A 27262-nucleotide genomic window follows, 5' to 3' on the forward strand; every position below is an offset into this window, starting at 1 on the left:
ATGATCTGGACTTGTTCTTCTCCTACATCTCGGATCCCCAGGTCACACACATTATAGGCTTTCCTTCAATTAATTTATTTTCAGAGAATGAGGGCATCCCAAACCCTCCTGTTGGACGGCCTGACTCATCTGGTTGGACGTAAAGACAAGAGGTGGGTAAAAGCCTTTCTCTGGCAGACAGGACTGAGTAAGACTTATGTCCAAGCATCCCGAATATCCTCAACAGAGCAACCACGCAAAGCATTTTGGAATGAGGCTAAATCTGCCCTTTGTGTGTCTGTTTTCGCCTCTGTCCTTTTCTGACACTCTCTGTCTTTCTTAGAATGCCAGTGATTCAGGTTCCCAACCTCTCCACATTCCCCTCTTCACACTAAGCATATTGAACACAGCACACCCATTGTTATCCACCTATGAAATCTGCACTAAGATAAAAAAATCAACCATAGTCCATTTGCTGTCCACCTGAAACTATCAGAGCATTGTTAATTGACTAACAGTTCAGTCACTCAGTCGTATCTGACTCTTTGCAACCCCATGGACTGCAGTGCACCAGGCTTCCCTGTCCATCACCAACTCCCAGAGCTTAGCTCAAATTCATGTCCATTGAGTCAGTGATGCCATTCAACCATCTATCTCATCCTCTGTCATCCCCTTCTCCTCCTGCCTTCAGTCTTTCCCAGCATCAGAGTCTTTTCCAGTGAGTAAGTTCTTCCAATCTGGTGGCCAAAGTATTGGAGTTTCAGCTTCAGCATCAGTCCTTCCAATGAATATTCAGGACTGATTTCCTTTATCAGCTATCAGTTCAGTTCAGTTCAGTCGCTCAGTCATGTCGGACTCTTTGTGACCCCATGAATCGCAGCACGCCAGGCCTCCCTGTCCATCACAAACTCCCAGAGTTCACTCAGACTCACGTCCATCGAGTCAGTGATGCCATCCAGCCATCTCATCCTCTGTCGTCCCCTTCTCCTCCTGCCCCCAATCCCTCCCAGCATCAGAGTCTTTTCCAATGAGTCAGCTCTTCTCATGAGGTGACCAAAGTACTGGAGTTTCAGCTTCAGCATCATTCCCTCCAAAGAAATTCCAGAGCTGATCTCCTTCAGAATGGACTGGTTGGATCTCCTTGCAGTCCAAGGGACTCTCAAGAGTCTTCTCCAACACCACAGTTCAAAAGCATCAATTCTTTGGTGCTCAGCCTTCTTCACAGTCCAACTCTCACATCCATACATGACCACAGGAAAAACCATAGCCTTGACTAGACAAACCTTTGTTGGCAAAGTAATGTCTCTGCTTTTGAATATGCTATCTAGGTTGGTCAGCTATACCCCAATACAAAATTAAAGTTTAAAAAAAAAGGAAGAAAATAATGATGGAAATTATAATAGCAACATTACATGGTTGGAATAAAGTTTTTAATTTTATTTTTATAAAATAAAAGCTGTTGATTTTTTAGGTGCATATCAATATTTTATAAAATAATTGAATTTATATAGTTTTAAATTTAGCAAAATTTCAAGACATAAAATAAGAGGTAATAAAAATTTCCTTTAATATAGCCTGCTAAAAATTAACCTATTAAACTGAGAACAGTAATAATCTTCTAAATATATTAAATTATTAAAGATCATTCAAAAGCATACTCTATGAGTGTATAAATGTACTGATCACTTAATTGATCCCATGAAATAATTTAAAATTTGCTGGCATATTGAGTGCAGCATTTTCACAGCATCATCTTTTAGGATTTGAAATAGCTCAACTGGAATTCCATCACCTCTACTAGCTTTGATAGCTCCACTATCATCATCCTAAAAGATGATGCAGTGAAAGTGCCATGCTCAATATGCCAGCAAATTTGGAAAACTCAGCAGTGGCCACAAGAGTGGAAAAGATCAGTTTTCATTCCTATTCCAAAGAAAGGCAATGCCAAAGAATGCTCAAACTACTGCACAATTGTACTCATCTCACACTCTAGCAAAGTAATTCTCAAAATTCTCCAAGCCAGGCTTCAACAGAACATGAACCATGAACTTCCAGGTGTTCAAGGTGGATTACAAAAGGCAGAGGAACCAGAGATCAAATTGCCAACATCTGTTGCATCATCAAAAAAGCAAGAGAGCTCAAGAATAACATCTACCTCTGCTTTACTTTGAGCTGTGGTGTTGGAGAAGACTCTTGAGAGTCCCTTGGACTGCAAGGAGATCCAACCAGTCCATTCTGAAAGAGATCAGCCCTGGGATTTCTTTGGAAGGAATGATGCTAAAGCTGAAACTCCAGTACTTTGGCCACCTCATGCGAAGAGTTGACTCATTGGAAAAGACTCTGATGTTGGGAGGGATTGGGGGCAGGAGGAGAAGGGGACGACAGAGGATGAGATGGCTGGATGGCATCACTGACTCGATGGACATGAGTCTGAGTGAACTCTGGGAGTTTGTGATGGACAGGGAGGCCTGGCATGCTGCGATTCATGGGGTTCCAAAGAGTCAGACACGACTGAGTGACTGAACTGAACTGAACTGCTTTATTGACTATGCCAAAGCCATTGACTGCATGGACCACAACAAACTGTGGAAAATTCTTAAAGAGATGGGAATACCAGACCACCTGACCTGCCTTTTGAGAAATCTGTATGCAGGTTAGGAAGCAACAGTTAAAACTGGACATGGAACAACAGACTGATTCCAAATTGGGAAAGGAGTACATCAAGGCTGTATTTTGTCACCTTGCTTATTTAGCTAATATGCAGAATACATCATGCAAAATGCCAGGCTAGATGAAGCACAAGATGGAATCAAAATTGCCAGGAGAAATATCAATAACCTCAGATATGCAGATGACACCACTATTATGGCAGAAAGTAAAGAAGAACTAAAGAGTCTCTTGATGAAAGTGAAAGAGGAGAGTGAAAAAGTTGGCTTAAAACTCAACATTCAGAAAACTAAGATCATGGCATCTGGTCCCATCACTTCATGGCAAATAAATGGGAAACACTAGAAACAGTGACAGACTTTATTTTGGGAGGGCTCCAAAAATCACTGCAGATGGTGACTGCAGCCATGAAGTTAAAAGATGGTTGCTCCTTGGAAGAAAAGCTATGACCAACCTAGACAGCATATTAAAAAGCAGAGATATTACTTTGCCAACAAAGGTCCATCTAGTCAAAGCTATGGATTTTCCAGTGATCATGTATGGATGTGAGAGTTGGACCATAAAGAAAGCTGAGCACCAAAGAGCTGATGCTTTTGAACTGTGGTGTTGGAGAAGACTCTTGAGAGTCCCTTGGACTGCAAGGAGATCCAACCAGTCCATTCTAAAGGAAATCAGTCCTGAATGTTCATTGGAAGGACTGATGCTGAAGCTGAAACTCCAATACTTTGGCCATCTGATCCAAAGAACTGACTTGCTGAAAAAGACCCTGATGCTGGGAAAGATTGAGGGCAGGCAGGGAAAGGGATGACAGAGGATGAGATGGTTGGATGGCATCACGGACTCAATGGGCAAGTCAGAGTAAACTCCGGGAGTTGGTGATGGACAGGGAGGCCTGGTGTGCTGCAGTCCATGAGGCCGCAAAGAGTTGGACATGACTGAGTGACTGAACTGAGCTGAATAATTTTAAAAATAAGAAAATCACAGGAATAAGGAAGGAGAGAGTGAGACTAATGGAGAGAGTAGCATGAAAGCATATACACTACCATATGTAAAATATGGAATGGAAAATGGCCAATGGAAATTTGCTGTATGAATCGGGGAACTCAAACCAAGCCTCTGTAACCTAGAGGGGTGAGAAAGGGTGGCAGATGGGGGGCAGTTTCAACAGGGAAGGAGGTGTGCTGAGCTGTGCTTTAATCGCTCAGCTGTGTCTGACTCTTTTCATCCCCATGGACTGTAGCCTGCCAGGTTCCTCTGTCCATGGGATTCTCCAGGCAAGATGACTAGAGTGGGTTGCCATGCCCTCCACCAGGGGATCTTCCCAACCCAGGGATCGAACTCAGGTCTCCTGCATTGGGTTCTATTCTTTGCCATGGATTGCCATGCCCTCTTCCAGAGGATCTTCCCAACCCAGGGATTGACCTGAGGCCTCCTACATTGGGTTCAATTCCTTACCATCTGAGCCTCCAGGGAAGCCCAACATATGTATGCCTATGGCTAATTTATGTTGATGTATGGCAGAAACCAAAGCAATATTGTAAAGCAATAACCCTTCAATTAAATGAATTAAAAATAAAAAATCAAAGCCTTAAACCTATTAAATTCCAACCTAGAATGCTTACAGTCATTTCAAAGGTGTGCATGTTGAGGACAGCACACTCTACATATTATTCTCAAAACCCAGACTGTGACATTGGTCTCCTCCTAACTCTCTCAGGCTGCAAGTATAGTCAATCTAAGTTCTCAGGTGTGAGAAATAATACACATTAATCAAGGCACTTTATACTGTTGGCATTTATTGCCTACCTTCAATATATATCTTATTTCTAATTTAGTTTCACAAATATCCATTTAAAGCCAGCTGACAGGATTCAATATATGTGAATTTTATGTGTAAACTTTCAACATAGCATGTCCAGGTACACATGACTCTATAAAATGTTACTGGATTCTCTGAAGGTGGCAGTGTTTCAGTAATCATTGGGTGGTAATAATGGTTCACTTGTAGAGAAACAGGACAGCTGCAAATATAACATCCCAGGACTTGTGCTGTGATTGTCTGTTAAGGAAGGAAGTGGGGTTCTAGAAAATAAGTTGCAGTCAGTGGAGTTTTACTCGGCCCAACAAGGCAAAAAGTCTCCAAGGGATTTGGAAAACTCTGGGCACAACTAAGGAAACTTACCACTGGCAGCTGAATATGAAGCTCTGTGTGGCCCAGTTGTTAGGTAGAACGAGACAAGGTGGATGGATGTCATCTAGGATGTTAGACAGTTTACTTTGGGTTTGAGTATCATAGGGTTCTAGCATCCTTCTGAAACACGGCTGTTTTCCTGAGTTTTGCCCTCATCCTAACACTTCCATCATTCTACACACTCTCCCAGTTTGAAACCTACAACTTAACAGATTCAGCTAGAGTCCAGGTGTTTATGCCTCTCCAATGGACATATTCCCCCTTCCCAAACTTCCATCTCTCTCTCAAGTTTCACATGCATTTTTTCCAAAGATCCCCCAAACATTTATATTTGGATATAATGTAGAAAGCTCAAACTCAGTAGGTCCAAAATCAAGTTCACAGCTTTTCTTCTAATCCTGTCCTTCCCCCTTTATTTCTTGTTATTTGCTGGTTGATATCCATATCTGTCCATGGTAGAAAATAAAGAAAGAATCATCCTTAATTCTTCTTCACCATCCATATCCAACTAACAAGGATATTCTTATTCTTAGTCCTATGATCATTCTATTACACTTCTTTAATACTTTGACAATACATACTCTCTTCTCCAACTTTACTATCTCTGCCCTAATTCAGATCCTCATCTGTTACCTGGACTGCTCCAAACTTTTCCTAACTGATCTGTTTCTAGCCATGCCTTTCTCCAATGAATCCTCCTGAAACTTACCAGAAGGATCTGCCTAAAACAGAGGTGAAATACATCAATCACCTTCCTAGAATCCATCAGTGGCTATCCACTTAATACCTATTTTTCATCAGCCACAACAGATATGAGAATATCTGAGAAAACAGAGAGGGAATATTATTAGTATCCTAGAATTTTATACATGTAAAAATGATCTACCAAAAGTGAGAAAAAATAGATTTTTGCAGACATGCAAAGACTAAGAGAGTTTACCATTCATAGATTCAAACTTTAAATTAATTACTAAAGATTTATTTCAACCAGAATAAAAATGGAACCAGACTAAAGACATGCTGATGTTAAAAATATTATAAAACATGAATACTGATCAAATGTGTCAGTAAATTAATTTTCTATTGAGAGTTAAAAAGAGAAAAACTAGATTCTCTGTTTAATAAATGAAACTAAAGCAAAGCCAACAATAAGATATAAATACAGAGAAATGTTTGATGAGTAGTTAACGCGCATGAAAAATGTATGAGAGAAATGGGCGGATTCAGTCATAATTGGTGATTTCACACAACTGATAAAAACCGAAGATAAATGTGTTAAGCTTTCAAATCAAGGAAGTCTCATGAAGAGACCTACTGTGCGAGAACGCATGGCTAGCTTCTTTCTATACACTGAAACTTGTGTACATTGAATATTTCAAAAGTATTATTTGCTCATGTAGTGCTTGATTAAACCAGTCTTTGAAAGCAAAGTTTTATAGAGTAAATTAAATTATTTGAGAAATTTTTTTCTGAAAGCAATTCTTTTCCATTGAGCATGCAAGAAAGATTGAAATTTAAGACTAAGAATCTAAAAAGTTACAATTGGCTTTGTTGATTTTTGCTATGGTCTCTTTTGTTTCTTTTGCATTTATTAAGCTGGTTCTTTGAGAGGATAAATAAAATTGACAAGCCATTAGCCAGACTCATCAAGAAACAAAGGGAGAAAAATCAAATCAATCAAATTAGAAAGGAAAATGGAGAGATCACAACAGACAACACAGAAATACAAAGGATCATAAGAGACTACTATCAGCAATTATATGCCAGTAAAATGGACAATTTGGAAGAAATGGACAAATTCTTAGAAAAGTACAACTTTCTAAACCTGAACTGGGAAGAAATAGAAAATCTTAACAGACCCATCACAAACATGGAAATTGAAACTGTAATCAGAAACCTTCCAGCAAACAAAAGCCCAGGTCCAGACGGCTTCACAGCTGAATTCTACCAAAAATTTAGAGAAGAGCTAACACCTATCCTACTCAAACTCTTCCAGAAAATTGCAGAGGAAGGTACACTTCCAAACTCATTCTATGAGGCCACCATCACCCTAATACCAAAACCAGACAAAGATATCACAAAAAAAAGAAAACTACAGGCCAACATCACTAATGAACATAGATGCAAAAATCCTTAACAAAATTCTAGCAATCAAAATCCAACAACATATTAAAAAGATCATCATGACCAAGTGGGCTTTATCCCAGGGATGCAAGGATTCCTCAATATCCACAAATCAATCAATGTAATACACCACATTAACAAATTGAAAAATAAAAGCCATATGATTATCTCAACAGATGCAGAGAAAGCCTTTGACAAAATTCAACATCCGTTTATGATAAAAACCCTCCAGAAAGCAGGAATAGAAGGAACATACCTCAACATAATAAAAACTATATATGACAAACCCACAGCAAACATTATCCTCAATGGTGAAAAATTGAAAGCATTTCCCCTAAAGTCAGGAACAAGACAAGGGTGCCCACTCTCACCATTACTATTCAACATAATTTTGGAAGTTTTGGCCACAGCAATCAGAACAGAACAAGAAATAAAAGGAATCCAAATTGGAAAAGAAGTAAAACTCTCGCTGTTTGCAGATGACAGGATCCTCTATATAGAAAACCCTAAAGACTCCACCAGAAAATTACTAGAGCTAATCAATGAATATAGTAAAGTTGCAGGATATAAAATCAACACACAGAAATCCCTTGCATTCCTGTACACTAATAATGAGAAAATAGAAAGAGAAATTAAGGAAACAATTCCATTCACCATTGCAATGAAAAGAATAAAATACTTAGGAATATATCTACCTAAAGAAACAAAAGACCTATATATATAAAACTATAAAATACTGGTGAAAGAAATCAAAGAGAACACTAATAGATGGAGAAATATGCCATGTTCATGGATTGGAAGAATCAATATAGTGAAAATGAGTATACTACCCAAAGCAATCTATAGATTCAATGCAATCCCTATCAAGCTACCAACAGTATTTTTCACAGAGCTAGAACAAATAATTTCACAATGTGTATGGAAATACAAAAAACCTCGAAGAGCCAAAGCAATCTTGAGAAAGAAGAATGGAACTGGAGGAATCAACCTGCCTGACTTCAGGCTCTACTACAAAGCCACAGTCAAGACAGTATGGTACTGGCATAAAGACAGAAATATAGATCAATGGAACAAAATAGAAAGCCCAGAGATAAATCCACACACTTATGGACACCTTATCTTTGACAAAGGAGGCAAGAATATACAATGGAGAAAAGACAATCTCTTTAACAAGTGGTGCTGGGAAAACTGGTCAACCACTTGTAAAAGAATGAAACTAGAACACTTTCTAACACCATACACAAAAATAAACTCAAAATGGATTAAAGATCTAAACATAAGACAAGAAACTATAAAACTCCTAGAGGAGAACATAGGTAAAACACTCTCTGACATAAATCACAGCAGGATCCTCTATGACCCACCTCCCAGAATATTGGAAGTAAAATCAAAAATAAACAAATGGGACCTAATTAAAATTAAAAGCTTCTCCACAACAAAGGAAACTATAAGCAAGGTGAAAAGGCAGCCTTCAGAATGGGAGAAAATAATAGCAAATGAAGCAACTGACAAAGAATTAATCTCAAAAATATACAAGCAACTCCTGCAGCTCAATTCCAGAAAAATAAACAACCCAATCAAAAAATGGGCCAAAGAACTAAACAGACATTTCTCCAAAGAAGACATACAGATGGCTAATAAACACATGAAAAAATGCTCAACATCAGTCATTATCAGAGAAATGCAAATCAAAACCACTATGAGGTACCATTTCACGCCAGTCCGAATGGCTGCAATCCATAAGTCTACAAGCAATAAATGCTGGAGAGGATGTGAAGAAAAGGGAACCCTCTTACACTGTTGGTGGGAATGCAAACTAGTACAGCCACTATGGAGAACAGTGTGGAGATTCCTTAAAAAATTGGAAACAGAACTGCCATACGACCCAGCAATCCCACTGCTGGGCATACACACCAAGGAAACCAGAATTGAAAGAGACATGTATACCCCAATGTTCATCACAGCACTGTTTATAATAGCCAGGACATGGAAGCAACCTAGATGTCCATCAGCAGATGAATGGATAAGAAAGCTGTGGTACATATACACAATGGAGTATTACTCAGCCATTAAAAAGAATACATTTGAATCCGTTCTAATGAGGTGGATGAAACTGGAGCCTATTATACAGAGTGAATTAAGCCAGAAAGAAAAACACCAATACAGTATAATAACACATATATATGGAATTTAGACAGATGGTAACGATAACCCTATATGTGAGACAGCAAAAAAGACACTGATGTATAGAACAGTCTTTTGGACTCTGTGGGAAAGGGCGAGGGTGGGATGATTTGGGAGAATTGCATTGAAACATATATATTATCATATGTGAAATGAATCGCCAGTCCAGGTTTGATGCATGATACAGGATGCTTAGGGCTGGTGCACTGGGATGACCCAGAGGGATGGTACAGAGAGGGAGGTGGGAGGGGGGTTCAGGATGGGGAACACATGCACACCCGTGGTGGATTCATGTCAATATATGGCAAAACCAATACAATATTGTAAAGTAATTAGCCTCCAATTAAAATAAATAAATTTATATTTTAAAAAAAAAAAAAATAAATAAAAAGTTACAATTGTTCCTCAAAAAACAAAAACATATTTTAGAGCTACAAATCATGGAGAAAGACTTATGTTTCAATGCTTCCTATTTTATTACATAATTTATAATTGTGCAGTATGAAATCTTGTCAATGATTACATTCTCTTTAAATGACATGGTATAGAAAGAAATACACTGATAGCACTTCTGTCTCAGTTTTATAAAATATAACAGAACTTGAAATATTAGTAATAGGATGCCAGTAAAATGTGAACTAACCTTGAGATGAGTGTGAGAAGGATTTCACCCCATCACTCCTTGAGGAACAACTCTTTTTCTCTGTATTATCCACACTTGATTCTGCTTCAGCCATTAAACAATTTGGAAACTCAGGGGGAAGCTGAATATGCCTTTTGTGGTTTTTTTGATCATTCAAATGTAGAGGAAGTTTAATTACCTATTAAGAGATGGATATGTTATCCAAACTATTGAAAATACAACACACACAATTATCCCTCTGGAACGACATAATACGCAAAATCCAAAAGGTCAATGATGAATCCAATTTTTCTAAAACTTACATTTTTTTTGGTTTTGTTGCACTATAAAAATGCAGTTTTTGTAATAACAGGTTTACATAAAATGTCCCTGCTCTATATGTTAATTAGTTTCTTTGTTCTTATTTTTCAATTTCTTATTTCAAATAATAGTCTAATCGTCATGCTGGAATAAAATTAGCAAATACTCATTTAATAGCAAGTATTTACTAGCTTCAAGAAACAATATTTTAAGCTTAAAATTAAATGAGCATATTGTAGAATCAGTATGCAATTTTTTCAACTCTTCTCTGTGTTTAAAATTTTAATAATAAAAATGCTGGTGGAAATAATCACTGACACAGGAAATGAAGTTTTCAGAAAAGAGAGGACTTGATAGAAAAGCTTTTCTAGGAAAAAGTGAAAGGCTGTCTTGCTTGCATAATTGTCCCTTTTACATTCTTTCACACATGCTCTGGGAGCTAAATCAGAACAGCTCCCAGTCTGCTCCTTAAAGCTCAGGGTCATTAGCCATGTGAGTAATGCATGAGGTCATGGCTGAGCCCCACAGCCTGGCCTGCAACCCCTCTGACTGCGGCAGTTTTCTTAGTGAAGAGACAACAGAGGGAAATGATTAGGATCTATCTGACTTTGCTTGTTTCCTTTCATCTCTTCTAAGTCTGCATTGCAAAACCATTTTTCTGCTCCAATATCTATCTCTTTTCTCTTCCCAAACCCAGGTTATCCTCTTCCTGAGTAACTCTAAAAAGCTACTCAAAATTTTCTTGTTCAGAAATGTTTGCATTTGAGAAAATTCATATTAGAAAAAGTCATATATTTTAGAATTTCACATAGAGGAAAATAGGGTTTCGAGATAAGAAATTTTTTGTCTTCATCCTCATGAAAGAGAATCATCTACATTCATACTTATTCTGCCTTACGGTCAGAAAAGCATGCTACTTGAATAACTACTATTCTCATTAGTAAGACTCACTTCCGCCCACCAATCCCCCATGAAAAATACACAGGAAGAAAATTTCTGTTATTGTCTATCAAATAAGGAAGCTAGTGGACAATTATGTCCATTTATAATGAATAATGGCCAGAGAGCTCTAAAGATAAATAATAATGTTACTTTTTTCACTAAGAGTTTTTTTTTAATAGGAGAAAAAAAGTTATCAGTGTGTTCAAATAAAGTAGTTTTGTTACTTTTTTCACTAAGAGTTTTTTTTTAATAGGAGAAAAAAAGTTATCAGTGTGTTCAAATAAAGTAGGTTTGTTACTTTTTTCACTAAGAGTTTTTTTTTAATAGGAGAAAAAAAGTTATCAGTGTGTTCAAATAAAGTAGGTTTTACTGAAATCAAGTTATTCTAATGCTGTTTACCAAATAATCATTTTTTCTGACCTTGTAAAATTTAAACATCACTTTTTGATTTTATCTCAAATATAAAATGTGTATCTCTTTATTATCAATATCTGTGCTAACTAAATTATCTATCATGAAACAAAGTCCATGCCATAATTTATAGAACACTGAGTGTTAGGTAACAATGATAATTTTAATGACAAATTATAAATGCCTTTTACATTATCTAATAAACGTATACCAAAATTTATTTTCTTTAACAGCTATATTTTCATTTTCATTTTGATCTCTATGATAGTATTCAGGTCACCAATTCGATAAATAGTTTTATTGAGGGTTTTCTTCAAAAAAATTTTGGGTGATTTTTCAATAACTCCTTTGGATTCATTTATGATCTTCCTTTTCACACTTATTTATATCCATGTTCCTAATCCTTAGAAACTTTTAAAAACTTCTGATCCTGAGCTTCACTTCAAAACAAATCAAGATAACTGGGAACAGGACTAGAATCCAATACTAGAGTGGACTATTTCCTTCTTCAAGGGATCTTCCCAATTCAGGAATTGAACCTGCATCTCTTGCATCTCCTGCATTAGCAGGCAGATTCCTTACTGCTGAGCCACCTGGGAAAACAGATTTATTTTTAAGATGCCACTATTCCCAGGATAATTAAAAGGGCACGTATTCATCTAAGAGTGGTTTTCTTAACAGTATAACCAGAGAGCAACAAAAATATATTTTGACAAAACATTGTAACTGAATTAGCTAAAAGGGAAAAAAATGTCAATTAAACTTAAATAGAAAACAAGAAAATCATCACATAAGAAGGATATGTAGCTGATGATTTTTAGGTCAAAACTACACATGTTTCTTGAACATGTCCATATTTACTATTTACCTCAGGTAGGTAAATAGATAGGTAGACTGAAAAAAAATCAATGGTAAGGAAGAAAACTCATAGCATTTCATGATATAAGCACTCCGGAAAAACGACATAAAGAGGAAGAACAAATGTGGACGTATAGGAGGAAAATAAATAGACCAAAATGTGTTGGAACGCCTTACATTTCAAGTATGCTACTATTTTCTTTTTTGGATCCTCCATGGTGTTGGCCTAAAATGAATTTATGCAACAGCTGTTCTGCTAAAAGACTGGGTTAAAAAATAGAATGCCAAACCTATACAAATTAGTGGTGTGTACCCAAGTTGCTTTTTTTTTAGATTTTTGACATAAACAAGGCAGCATACATTGAAGTCATGGTATATGGTATATGTGTATTTCTAATGGCCACTTTCATCCTGTGGAAATGTGGGCTATCTATTGTCAGTCTCATCAAATAAATGTCAAGCATCCCAAAGGCAGAGACCACGTCTTATCTGTTTTATATCTCTGAAACAAGCGATGCCCAACACACAACAGAAGCTCAATAAGAGCTCTCTAAAAAGAAATACAACCCCTGCCCAACATTGCTGAGACCAGTCTGCTCCAGCAACAACAGACTGCAAACTGAGAAATCAGGGACTTAGATAACTGTCCTGATTCATAAGACAGAAGTTTGGATTAAGTTATCCTTAAGATTTCTACTCGCTCTAGAATTTTGCCCCTTATTCGTAGACATCAATTTAATCTGCATTATGAGAAATTGGTAGTGGTAAAGTGTCCGCCTGCCAGTGCAGAAGATGCAAGAAACATGAGTTCAATCCCTGGATTGGGAAGGTCCCCTGGAGTAGGAAATGGCAACTCACTCCAGTATTCTCGCCTGGGAAATCCCACAGACAGAGGAGCCTGGTGGGCTACAGTCCATGGGGTCACAAAAGAGTTGGACGTGACTGAGCAACTGAGCACAACAATGAGAAATTAATATTGAGATAACCCCTATTATAGGTTTTTGATATTGATACTTATTGGAATTTTCAGTAGCTAAAGGCTAGAGAAAAGCAGCTTTAGAAATTCTTTACATTCTTTTTTCCACTAACAAAATCCCATTGCAAACCTGAAAATAGAGATTGCACAGCCAGTGGTCCAGGTCCAAGCAAATCAGATCTTCCGTTTTCCTGAAGCTGTCGACTTTCTGATCATAATGTCCTCGGAGAAGCGGACACTTGAATTTTCCTTCCACCACATCCATGCTGCTATCATACAAAGGGAAGGTTGCCCAGCCCACAACCTGGTGGACATAAGTATATTTCCCACGAAGGAGAAAGAGTTCAAACAAGAAAGCCATGCCAAGTTTCACATCCTTCTTAGGCGGGAGTACCTAGGACAGATATGAGGACAAGGGAAGATTGGAATACTGGTATTTAGAAACATATCACAGTCAGTGATGCCTACAGATCATTTAGAGTTAAGAACTGCTTTGTCTCTGGAAAAGAAAATGGCAACCCACTCCAGTATTCTTGCCTGGGGAATCCCATGGACAGAGTAATGTAGCAGGCTACAGTCTTTGGGGTCACAAAGAGTTGGACACAACTCATTGACTGAGTACGACCATGAAAGAGTTGATTTGTACTGTTATTGTTCATCCTTAAAAACACAGCACTGATGCACTTACATAAATAATGGTTAAAGGCCAAGGTAATTGAGCAAATATACCATCATGAAAATAAGACCCAAAAAACAAGACAGACTCTACCCTGCCAGTTCTAGATTCTGCCTCGTATGAGTCTTAGGACTCAAACCTGTAATATGCTAACTAAAGAGGTACACTGTGCTTTCAGTTCTTTTTGCTTGAGCTGGTATCTCTTCTGTTTAACTATTTCTGTCTTTTGTCAATTCAGTTGCTCAGTCACGTCTGACTGTTTGCAAACTCATGAACTGCAGCATACCAGGCTTCCCTGTCCATCAACTTCTGGACTTGCTCAAACTCATGTCCATCTAGTCAGTGATGCCATCCAACCATCCCATTCTCTGTCGTCCCCTTCTCCTAACTTCAGTCTTTCCCAGCATCAAGATCTTTTCAAATGAGTCAGTTCTTTGGACCAGGTGGTCAAAGTATTGGAGTTTCAGCTTCAGCATCACTCCTTCCAATGAATATCCAGGACTGATTTCCTTTAAGATTGACTGGTTTGATCTCCTTGCAGTCCAAGGGACTCTTGAGAGTCTTCTCCAACATCACAGTTCAAAAGCATCAATTCTTCAGCACTCAGCTGAAGAGTTATGGTCCAACTCTCACATCCATACATGACTGTTGGAAAAACCATAGCTTTGACTAGACAGACCTTTGTTGGCAAAGTAATGTCTCTGCTTTTTAATATGCTGTCTAGGTTGGTCATAGCTTTTCTTTCAAGGAGCAAGCGTCTTTTAACTTCATGGCTGCAGTCACCATCTGCAGTGATTTTGGAGCCCAAGAAACTAAAGTCTGTCACTGTTTCCATTGTTTCCCCATCTATTTGCCATGAAGTGATGGAACCAGATGCCATAATCTTAGCTTTTTTAATGTTGAGATTTAAGCCAGCTTTTTCACTCTCCTCTTTCACTTCCATCAAAAGGCTCTTCAGTTCCTCTTTGCTTTCTGCCATAATAGTGGTGTCATTTGCATATCTGAGGTTATTGATATTTCTCCTGGCAATCTTGATTCCAGCTTGTGCTTCATCCAGCGCAGCATTCTGCATGATGTACTCTGCATGTAAGTGAAATAAGCAGTGTGACAATATACAGCCTTGATGTACTCCTTTCCCGGTTTGGAACCAGTCATTGTTTTTTTGTTGTTGTTGTTTTTTTTTTGCCTGACATTTATCTTTGTATCATTGGTGTATCCAGCACAAGTGCTTTGACCAGAAGAAATGCTTTAAAAAAAAAAAAGAAAATGGTTAAACAATCATATGCCAGAGAAACTAATCCTATGCAGAATGATAGCTTGAAGTACTATTACAAGGTCTACCTTTTCAAAGAAAAATAGTGTCCCATTTAATTTTGTGACTACTATGAATTTCAGTTGACACTAGAATGCACATCATTGTGTAAGCAATTTGTCAGTGCTAAATAAATAGTGTTAGGCCTAAAGATGGACAGAACCATTGGATCAACCAAGCCACCACTCATGTCCCCGGACAAGAGATGGAGCCCATTCTTCAGCCTTTAAAAAAATTTTTAGGCAAGTGTAAGACAGAGGGTGAGATGGCTGGATGGCATCACTGACTCTATGGACATGAGTTTGAGTAAACTCCGGGAGATGGTGAAGGACAGGGAAGCCTGGTGTGCTGCAGTGCATGGGGTCGCAAAGAGTCGGACATGACTGAGCGACTGAACTGAACTGAACTGAAGACATGAATCATCTATTTTTTTAAATAGACTATAGCCTATTTTTTTTATTCTCTATTTTATTTTATTTATAAATGGGCAAAGATAGGGACTTCTCTAAGACTATTTTATAACAATATATTTAACCAAAAGTGTGTAGGGATATTTTATATGATTTGTGTAAGTATTCCAAGACTTGGTTTATGTTTAAAATGAAGCAGAAGCATCTGTTGAAAAATGCCATAACCCTGTGGCAGCTGCTATTAAACCATTAACAGGATCAGGTTTCATTTAAACCAGATTTACCATTTTCTACAACAGCCCATGGGAGAGCTAAAAACATTAGGCACAAATTACTGACAAAAGAGATTCTTAATCAAGCCATACTTTTCATTTGGCTAGTTGGCTGTGAGTAACCTCGTGATAAGAGAATAAAAGCTAAGTGATGCAGAGGAGGAAAAAGGAAGTCAGAAACCTGTTTCCGACCATCGTTTAAAAATGAAGCCGAAATGATGCTATTATAGTAATTTCATCAGTTTTATCCCTGCATTTAGAAGTGAAAACTAATGCCTTCTTATACTAACCTGATCTTACTCAGTGATATGTTCAAAACAGATTAAGAAGTTACTCACTACTGACCCAATTCTATCATCAATTTTCCTGTGGTCTTCGGCAAGTCACTTCTTTTTTTTGTATCTTACTTTCCATGCACTCAAATGTCTTCACCCATAAAAAAACAAAATTATAAGCATCTTCCTCATAGAGGTGATGCACTTGTCAGCTTGTATAACGAATATAAAAATGCTCATAAAATGTGAATACACACAATTATTATTACTATCTGTCTTATGACTTTATCCCAACTATTTCTATGACTCAGATTACAGTTTATTTTCATACAGGAGAAAAGAGCATTTTAAGACTGATTGAACCTCATCAGATAAATACGTAAAGCACAAGTAACATTTTGTGCACAAGAAATAGTTCTAGGCTCCCAAGCATAACCTGAACACCTGGTGCAAAACATCAGGCACCATCGTGTCACCTGTAACAACACAAATAAGAAGCCAGGCTTTGGGCACTAAAGAAACTTCATTTCAGCCTATTTCACAAGATAGAGCTGTCATGTGAAATTACCCTGATGATCCCCTCCTCCAAAAATAAGTATTCGACTAAGACAAAACCTAGTCACTGATAATGACTAAAGAAGAGGATCAGAGCCATATGTTACCACATACAGGAATTTATCTGACAGCAGCGGTCATGTTAATCTTTCATTGCCTTTCTCATGCTGTATGTTATAGGAGAGACCTTTTGCCCAGTAATGTGTAGCTTGGGACTCATTTGTTTCCTCCATGGCAAGAAAGGATCACTAAGTTTCATTGTATCTCTCAGAGGATCCTTTCCATAAACCTGAGTATTTCCACAGCCCTCCTACGAGGTAGACTTCTTCACAGGTGGGAACCCGCCTGCAATGTGGGAGATGTAAGAGACACAGATTCAATCCCTGGGTAGGTAAGATCCCCTGGAAAAGGAAATGGCAACCCACTCCAGTATTCTTGCCTGGAGAATCCCATGGACAGAGGAGCCTGGCAGGCTACAGTCCACATGGTCGCAAAGAGTTGGACATGACTGAAGCAACTTAACACGCCTATGATGCTATGCTTCCTTATTTTTCTGTAGCTTTGTCACTGAATACTTATAATAAGGGAAATAAATGGATCGGTCTGCCCCCAACTATCAGTACTATCTCATCATGAAAGCCCTAGTAGTTGGAGGTCATGATTTTCTCTTTATTTTCTGTGTACCATCAAGGGCATTCTTTTTGAAGGAAGACACAGTACAGGGTGAATTTCACTGCGAAACATAAAGGCAATGCATTTGATCTTCCATATTATAGAAGATGCATGTGAAAGGAGAGTGGAGAACAAGCAGAAAAGAAACAAATGAGAATTTGGAAGCCTGAAGTTTGCATGGAGGATTGGAAGAGAAAGCAAAATTCTTTCCACTTGGACACCAAATACTTTTAAATTGAAGCAACTCAGAAAGGATTAGGGAAGTCTTACAAAATGATGAAAATGCACATTGACAAAGTATTTTTCAATTTTCTGGATTTTCTGAAATATTTGGAATGACTATTGTTTTCATACTAAGAAAAAGTTATTTTTAAAAAAAGATAAAGTAATTTCAAAAATATTTCTTCAAAGTTCTTCTTCTTACGATGGAGGCAGCTATAAATGACCATAATTCTTACTGTAATGAAGAAAAGATTTCAATTAAATTACAAAATTGTGTATATTTCTGAACTCCTTGGGGAACTTTGGACATAAAGAAATTTAGGAGAGACTGAATCTCAGGATAAACCCTTCATATATGAGTTAGGACTAGAAGTACCTTTAATCTCAGGGAACAGGCAAGGGAGCAAGTCTGTCATTGAGTGAGAGACTTTGCAGGTAAAGGAAAAATTGCTGAACTTTTAACAATCTGGACTGATGTGGAATATTGAATGCACGTAAGCCACTGAAGTGTTGGGGGTTTCTTACCAGAAAATAACAAAGATTGACATTCCCTGCTCTGTACTAACTCATATCCAGTCTTTTTTTTTTTTTTTAAGATGCATGAACACTGATGATTTATTTTTTAAAATAATTTTTATTTTTCATTGTGCTGTATCTTCATTGCTGAGTGGGCTTTTCTCCCGTTGCGGTGAGTTTTCATTGTGCTGTATCTTCATTGCTGAGTGGGCTTTTTTTCATTGAGTTTTTGCTGCTGTATCATCTTCATTGCTGAGTGGGCTTTTCTCCCGTTGCGGTGAGTTTTCATTGTGCTGTATCTTCATTGCTGAGTGGGCTTTTCTCCCGTTGCGGTGAGTTTTCATTGTGCTGTATCTTCATTGCTGAGTGGGCTTTTCTCCCGTTGCGGTGAGTTTTCATTGTGCTGTATCTTCATTGCTGAGTGGGCTTTTCTCCCATGCGCTGAGTGGTGGCTACTCCCCAGTTGCAGTGCGTGGACTTTTCATCGTGCCGGCGCCTCTTGTGGAGCACGGGCTCTAGCAAGCCCTGGCTTTAGTACTTGTGGCACACAGGCTCAGGAGTTGTGGTTCCCACCCTCTAAAGCACAGGCTCAGTAGGTGTGGTGCACAGGGTTAGTTGCGCTGAGGCATGGGGATCTCCCTAGATCAGGGCTCAAACCTGTGTCTCCTGCATTGGCAGGAAGTTTTTTTTTTTTTTTTTTTTTTTACCACTGAGCCACCAGGGAAGTCCTGACCACATCCAGTCTTAACTACTGTATAAATATAATTATTCCATCAAAATAGCTTCAGAAACATAGTTCTAAGTCACTGGATATAAAATCAAAATTCTAGTGGCTCTTTTGTCAGTGGCTCATTGGTGAAGTATCCACTTGCCAGTGCAGGAGACATAAGAGATTCAGGTTCTATCCCTGAGTCGGAAAGATCCCCTGGAGGAGGGTATGGTACCACACCAGTATTCTTGCCTGAAAAATCCCATGGATAGAGGAGCCTAGCAGATTATAGTCCATGGGGTCGTGAAGAGTTGGACACAACTGAAGCAACTTAGCACACACGTAAGCATGATAAAGTCAATAGTAGAGGAACATCTGAATATGCACATAACCTGCACTTCTGTAGACAAACAGAGTACCCAGTAATACTTGAGTTGTTTGTGGTAGGTCTGCAATGACGCAGCTTGGACATGATGCTTTGGTTGGAATTCTTACAAATGCATCTTCAATGGTTCTGACTTTATATTTCTGTCACCTCAGTCCCAGTTGCTCCAATCCTGCCCCATGTAATTCTTTCTCTCATTTAAAAAGAAATCTATATGTCCTTGTGGGTTAAAAGCATGGGCTTTGGCATCATACAAACATGAGATCAAATCCCAGTTTACCACTTAAAGAAGTAACCTACCATCTTAGGATGGATCTTGGTTTCACCATGTACAAAGTGCTGGGAAGCGGGTGGAGGAGGGACTGGGGGGAAAGGACAGCGGTGATGAAAAGGAGGTGGCAGGTAGGGAGAAGGGGAAGAGAACAAAATGATGTCTTTGGAGACTCATATTCTGTAAGGAATAAGCGTAGTCATGAAAATAAATAAGTGTATTTAATTTGCATTAGAAAACAGCAAAGTGTTCTATTTGAGGCAAACAATTCTGGACAGAGGCGTACAGGGTAATCTAGGTTATCTAGTGAGAGTTTAATAGCGCCATTTTATTTTCCCTTCCATTCCCTCAGCCAAGATAAATAAATAGACAAATTAGCTCTAATCCCCTGTCTTTGTGCTTGCAGGATGAAAGAAAGTAATTATTCTTGGAAACTTATCTTGGCCTGAGGATCAAGGACAGAGGTTGGTAACAGCTCTAACTCTCATAGCTTCTGCATAGAAGAAAAGAGAAAAATCTTACACCTACACCATTGGAAAACCAGTGCTTTGTGTGCAAATGTAATAGCTCCAGTTCCCTGTTTTAGAAACTGTTGTTTTTTTTTTAGTTTCTTAATCCTAACAGTAGAGTATCAACTATTCATCTGTTGTTATCGCTTAGCCGCTAAGTTGTGTCCCACTTTGCAACTCCACGAACTGTAGCCCACCAGGCTCCTCTGTCCACGGGATTTCCCAGGCAAAAATACTGGAGTGGGTTGCCTTTTCCTTCTCCAGGGGATCTTTCCAACCCAGAGATCGAACCTGTGTTGCCTGCACTGGCAAGTTGATTCTTTACCACTAAGCCACCAGGGGAGCTCTCATCTCTATTGAAAGTTGACTAAATGCAAGGTACTTTTTAAATCACTTTGTCTTTATGAACTCAATCACTATGATAATTGTACAAAGTAGATCCTGTTGTTTACTCCATGTGACAAGTGATGCCCTGAGGCAAAGAGAACTGGGGCAAGGTCACACCCAAGGTCACACAGAAAATAGGTGTAGAGGGTAGAGCTGGGATTTGATTCCTGGCAATGAGCTCCAGAGCCATTCATGCTGTGCTTCCTGAGTGTTGGAGGTGAGCATCAGAGGGCCTACCTTGGATTCCTGGTGAAGAGGCTCTGGACCACTTCTCTAAACCCTATTTCCTGTCCCCCGTGATCCCTACAGACTAAGGAGCTGGGCTCTCCCCGACATGTTTCTCTGTATTCAGCCTGTTCCCTCCATCATTGTTCCCACTGGGTTCAGCCATCAAAAGCAGACCCAGAGCTTATCAAGGGAAAACATGCTTCCTCCAACAGAACTCCATCATCCCAGCACCCTTAACAACTTCATCTTCCGGGATCCTTAAAGAATGAGTCTTTCGGAATATATATATGTATTTACAAATGCAAATGCCTATATGTTTATATATATTTATAAATATGAATGCTATATGTTTATTTGTTCATTTAAATATAATTTGTATATTATTTATTTATATAAAATTTATATTATTTATTTATATATATGTGTATAAACACATATGGACTTCCCTGGGGGCTCACTGGTAAAGAATCCACCTCCCAGTGCAGGAGAACCGGGTTCCATTCCTGGGTTAGAAAGATACCCTGGAGAAGGAAATGGCAAACCCACTCCAGTGTTCTCGCCATGGACAGAGGAGCCTGGCGGGCCACAGTCGATGTGGTTCCAAAGAGTCGGACGCAACTTAGCAACTAAACAACAACAAACAATTGTGTATATAACTGAATCGCTTTGCTATACACCTGAAACTAACATGACATTGCAAATTAACTATAATTTTAATACAAATAATGAGTCCGAGTGTTAGATTCATCAGGTAGCTTACAAATTAGTAATTCTGAAATAAAAATCTCCCTACAATGAGATTAGAGGTCTATGATCTCTCAAACCTACAGTCCCTGAATCTCATTTTGTGATTTCTTAAGAACAAATTTAATTATTTGGGAAACATTCACAATCGTGCAGTGATGTCCTCAAGGACCATCTAGGTTTGTGTGAGAATTACCCAAAGGCATTTGTTTGAAATGCAGACTTCTAGGGCCCATTCTCGTCCTTAAATCAGTAAGTCTGAGGTGAAGCTTGGGAATTTTGATTTTTACAGGCAGGGTAAGGTAACAGTGATTCACATGGTCCTTCAGAAGAGACTTTGAGAATCAATGTCCAATATAGATACCAAGACAAGACAGGTTCGTGTGTCCTTGATCACATGTCTAATTGACCGCAGCTCAGGGCAACCACAATTCTGTCTGAGATCAAACTGATTCATACCTGAATAATTACTGGCTAAAAAATATGGCCTTGCCACCATTTTCCATCAAACATGACTGAAATCAAGAGGAAATATATGGCATGTCATCTCATTACATCGCAATTCCATTACCTGACCTCAACCTCAATATGTCATAACTCATCTCTTCACATGCTACTCAAATGTTCAACTAAGAATATTTCACTCTAGGGAGATGGCAAAATCTAATTGAATATTTTAATTTAGAAAATTTAGTTCTGGGATTTCTCCCCCCATATTCCGCCCCCCCTTTTTTTTTGACTGTGAAAACAAAAAGTTAAATTTTCTTTTCAGTTTCTCCTTGTTAGGCAAAAGATAGATTTTTCCCTTCATTGTCCCTGAGAGTTGAAGACATTGGGGAAAAATTGGGCACAGCCCATTACTTTTACAAACCCCAGTGACTGAGCCTCAATGCACAAAAAGATGGCATTTCTGAACATCTGCAGCCTGATTAGATCAAAGACCAACAAATTAACCACAAATGGTTTTACAAGGAACAGGCAAATACATCATTTGGAAAGGATAAAATTTTTGGCAATAATTGCTAATCAACACTTTCCCTTTGGGAAACCCACATGGTACCAAAGATATATCTGGCGATAATATTAATGCCTGTGCAGCATCTTATATTTTACAAAGCTCTTACATGCACATTATAACGTTTGATCTGCATGTCAATGTGGTTAATATTAGCCCATTTTACAGGTGATTGAAAAAAGATTTAGACAAGTAATGATTTGTTCATGTTCTCCCAGCTACTAACATTATTGATTTGACTATGTCAAAAGCCATATCCAAATTTATGCTTCCCTTCATTCAGTCATTCATTCACACACATTTATTAAAAGCCCATTTATATTTCAGCAAATATCTCTTTTTGGTATTACTCAATACCAAACAAATGTAAAAGGAGAACCATTTTAATGAAACTACGCAACCACACCCTTGCTGCTTACCAGGTAGCTCAGTGGTAAAGAATTTGCCTGCCAATGCAGGAGGTGCTAGTTCAATCCTTGGGCCAGAGAAAATACCCTGGAGAAGGAAACAGCAACTCACACCAGTATTCTTGCCTAGGAAATCTCATGGGTGGAAGAGCCTGGTAGGCTATCATCCATAGGGTCCCAAAAGAGTTGGACATGACTTAACAACTAAATGACAACTTCAGCAACAGTTTTAGGCACTGATGATAAAAACAATTAAACAAAACTTCTTTTTCTTTTTGAGCTACAATCTGGTGGGGGAGAAGACAAGTAATAAGATGATATCAATAGTGATAAATGCTCTACTTGATCACTAAGGATATTAGAATAATAAAAGGAAATTAGAGATATACTAGAAAATGACCAGAGGAGGAGCTATTTTATTAAGAAAATCTTGTCTCAGGAAGGGGCACTTGACCTTGGACAGCAGTGTCAAGGCTAGAGGAGGAACCTCATGGCCAGAAGCCACCTTTAACACAGTGACCTTATAATAAGAATGAGCTTGGTCTGTTCAGAGAAGAGAAAGTGAAACTCGAATGAAACACACAAGCAGAAAAGCCACATGCAAGGAAATTAGAAAGGAGGATGGGAACCAGATCATGTAAAGCTTGGAGGGCCAGGTAAGGAATTTGGATTTTTAGCCTGAGTGTAATGGATCCACTAGGGGAGCTTAAGCAGGGGCTGACAGGCTTTGCAGTCTACTAGACATGCTTTGCAATCTTCTAGATTGACCTTTATTGGTGCTTGAACTTAGTGATTTTTTGTTTGTTTGCACATAAATCCTTTTCCTGCCAACCACTAGAAGCTCTGAGAGCCCCATCAGTTCAAAGCCATTGACTACTGTTTGGTACATGCATGAGGCAGATGGATAGGAAAAGATAGCCAGCCTTGTTCTTTGCAATTACCAGACCATGTGACCTTGGAGAAATTCTTTACCCTCGTCAGCCCTTTGTGACTTCACTCAGTGTTCATAAGAGAATTAGTGCCTTAAAAGTCATTGTAAAGCATTTTGTATAGATGTTGAAATATTAAAACTTATTCCCTCTGAATGTGAGTGAGTTCAAATATAGAAGCAAGTTCCTCCTCTTTAGAGAATTCAAAATGATTTGATTGTTGAATTGCATGCAAAGTGAACAAGAACTACTATTTGGTAACTAGGGCATTCTGAACCCTGAATAAATCAGATGTGAACAGATGTAGAGAACAGACACAAAAGGACAAAGGTGGATTTACGGCATTTCAGCAGCATTTCCAATAAAATGAAGAATGTGCATCTGCATAAAATGCCAAATTGTTTAAAAAGTTAAAACACTTTTCAACTATCAGATCAGATCAGTCGCTCAGTCGTGTCTGAGTCTTTGCGACCCCATGAATCGCAGCACGCCAGGCCTTCCTGTCCATCACCAACTCCCAGAGTTCACTCAGACTCACATCCATCGAGTCGGTGATGCCATCCAGCCATCTCATCCTCTGTCGTCCCCTTCTCCTCCTGCCCCCAATCCCTCCCAGCATCAGGGTCTTTTCCAATGAGTCAACTCTTTGCATGAGGTGGCCAAAGTACTGGAGTTTCAGCTTCAGCATCATTCCTTCCAAAGAAATCCCAGGGTTGATCACCTTCAGAATGGACTGGTTGGATCTCCTTGCAGTCCAAGGGGCTCTCAAGAGTCTTCTCCAAAACCACAGTTCAAAAGCATCAATTCTTCAGCACTCAGCCTTCTTCACAGTCCAACTCTCACATCCATACATGACCAATGGAAAAACTATAGCCTTGACTAGACGGACCTTTGTTGGCAAAGTAATGTCTCTGCTTTTGAATATGCTATCTAGGTTGGTCATAACTTTCCTTCCAAGGAGTAAGCGTCTTTTAATTTCATGGCTGCAGTCACCATCTGCAGTGATTTTGGAGTCCCCCAAAATAAAGTCTGACACTGTTTCCACTGTTTCCCCATCTATTTCCCATGAAGTGATGGGACTGGATGCCATGATCTTCATTTTCTGAATGTTGAGCTTTAAGCCAATTTATTCACTCTCCACTTTCACTTTCATCAAGAGGCTTTTAAGTTCCTCTTCACTTTCTGCCATAAGGGTGGTATCATCTGCATATCTGAGGTTACTGATATTTCTCCTGGCAATCTTGATTCCAGCTTGTGTTTCTTCCAGTCCAGAGTTTCTCATGATGTACTCTGCATATAAGTTAAATAAACAGGGTGACAATATACAGCCTTGACGAACTCCTTTTCCTATTTGGAACCAGTCTGTTGTTCCATGTCTAGTTCTAACTGTTGCTTCCTGAGCTGCATACAGATTTCTCAAGAGGCAGGTCAGGTGGTCTGGTATTCCCATCTCTTTCAGAATTTTCCACAGTTTATTGTGATCCACACAGTCAAAGGTTTTGGCATAGTCAATAAAGCAGAAATAGATGCTTTTCTGGAACTCTCTTGCTTTTTCCATGATTCAGCGGATGTTGGCTATCTGATTTCTGGTTCCTCTGCCTTTTCTAAAACCAGCTTGAACATCAGGAAGTTCACGGTTCACATATTGCTGAAGCCTGGCTTGGAGAATTTTGAGCATTACTTTACTAGCATGTGAGATGAGTGCAATTGTGCGGTAGTTTGAGCATTCTTTGGCATTGCCTTTCTTTGGGATTGGAATGAAAACTGACCTTTTCCAGTCCTGTGGCCACTGCTGAGTTTTCCAAATTTGCTGGCATATTGAGTGCAGCACTTTCACAGCATCATCTTTCAGGATTTGAAAGATCTCAACTGGAATTCCATCACCTCCACTAGCTTTGTTCATAGTGATGCTTTCTAAGGCCCACTTGACTTCACATTCCAGGATGTCTGGCTCTAGGTGAGTGATCACACCATCGTGATTATCTGGGTCGTGAAGATTTTTTTGTACAGTTCTTCTGTGTATTCTTGCCACCTCTTCTTAATATCTTCTGCTTCTGTTAGGTCCATACCATTTCTGTCCTTTATCCTTGGAATACGGAATGAAGCAGGGCAAAGACTAATAAAGTTTTGCCAAGAAAATGCACTGGTCATAACAAACACCCTCTTCCAACAACACAAGAGAAGACTCTACACATGGACATCACCAGATGGTCAACACCGAAATCAGATTGATTATATTCTTTGCAGCCAAAGATGGAGAAGCTCTATACAGTCAGCAAAAACAAGACCAGGAGCTGACTGTGGCTCAGACCATGAACTCCTTATTGCCAAATTCAGACTGAAATTGAAGAACGTAGGGAAAACCACTAGACCATTCAGGTATGACCTAAATCAAATCCCTTATGATTATACAGTGGAAGTAAGAAATAGATTTAAGGGCCTAGATCTGATAGATAGAGTGCCTGATGAACTATGGAAGGAGGTTCGTGACATTGTACAGGAGACAGGGATCAAGACCATCCCCATGGAAAAGAAATGCAGAAAAGCAAAATGGCTGTCTGGGGAGGCCTTACAAATAGCTGTGAAAAGAAGAGAAGCGAAAAGCAAAGGAGAAAAGGAAAGATATAAACATCTGAATGCAGAGTTCCAAAGAATGGCAAGAAGAGATAAGAAAGCCTTCTTCATCAATCAATGCAAAGAAATAGAGGAAAACAACAGAATGGGAAAGATTAGGGATCTCTTCAAGAAAATCAGAGATACCAAAGGAACATTTCATGCAAAGATGGGCTCGATAAAGGACAGAAATGGTATGGACCTTTTCAACTATAAGGCAGTCAATACTCATCTATTTGAAGTCTGCCATGTGACTCATTAGAAGTTTTAAGTTTATTCATTCATTTAAAAAAATACTTATCAAGACACATTTCTAGGTGGCAGAGATTCAGCAGTGAACAAAACAGACACCAGTCCCTACTCTCAAGAAGTTTACATTCAGGTGCTGCCAAATATATTTAAGATTAAGTGACCACCTGTCAGTATTATGTAATACAGCAGCCTCATGCCCAAGTGAGGCTGGTAAAAATTGAATTGATTATTCAATTGCATGCAGAGTGAACAAGAACTACTATTTGGTAACCAGGGCACTCCACTCTGAGTAAACCAGATGTGAACACATGTATAAAACAGACACAGAGGACAGAAGAATAGCCAGAAAAGAATGAGAGACTTGGTGTTAGAAACAGAAGTCTGGTAAAAAAATATGAAGAAAATTATGGGAACTGATGAGTAGTTTACAGATTTAAAAAACCAACATATCAATTCTTGCTGCGTCCTTTAGGGCAGGTTGTGAAACTTTGTGTTTGGACTGTGGGGTCATTTAAACCTGGGTTTGGATCTCAGCTTTGAACATCTGGTCAAGTTCTCATCTCAAAAATCTGTTTCTCTCATCCTCAAAATGGATTTAACAATAGATTGCGTGGTGTGAAATTTGCAC

At 38.7% G+C, this 27262-nt stretch overlaps 1 protein-coding gene across 1 annotated transcript in view; it reads right to left on the reverse strand.

The window, feature by feature from the left end:
• The window catches only part of LOC102270916 (uncharacterized), a 302710-nt gene that overhangs the window by 85934 nt on the left and 189514 nt on the right, over window positions 1–27262 (reverse strand). Inside the window, exons 12-13 of the mRNA XM_070361434.1 lie at window positions 13406–13669; window positions 9789–9966 (exon numbers count right to left, since the gene is read on the reverse strand). Coding sequence (XP_070217535.1) covers window positions 9789–9966; window positions 13406–13669 — 442 coding nt within the window. The remainder of the gene's footprint in view (window positions 1–9788; window positions 9967–13405; window positions 13670–27262) is intronic.

This window comes from Bos mutus, chromosome 23 (genome assembly GCF_027580195.1).
Source record: "Bos mutus isolate GX-2022 chromosome 23, NWIPB_WYAK_1.1, whole genome shotgun sequence".
Classification (NCBI taxonomy): domain Eukaryota; kingdom Metazoa; phylum Chordata; class Mammalia; order Artiodactyla; family Bovidae; genus Bos; species Bos mutus.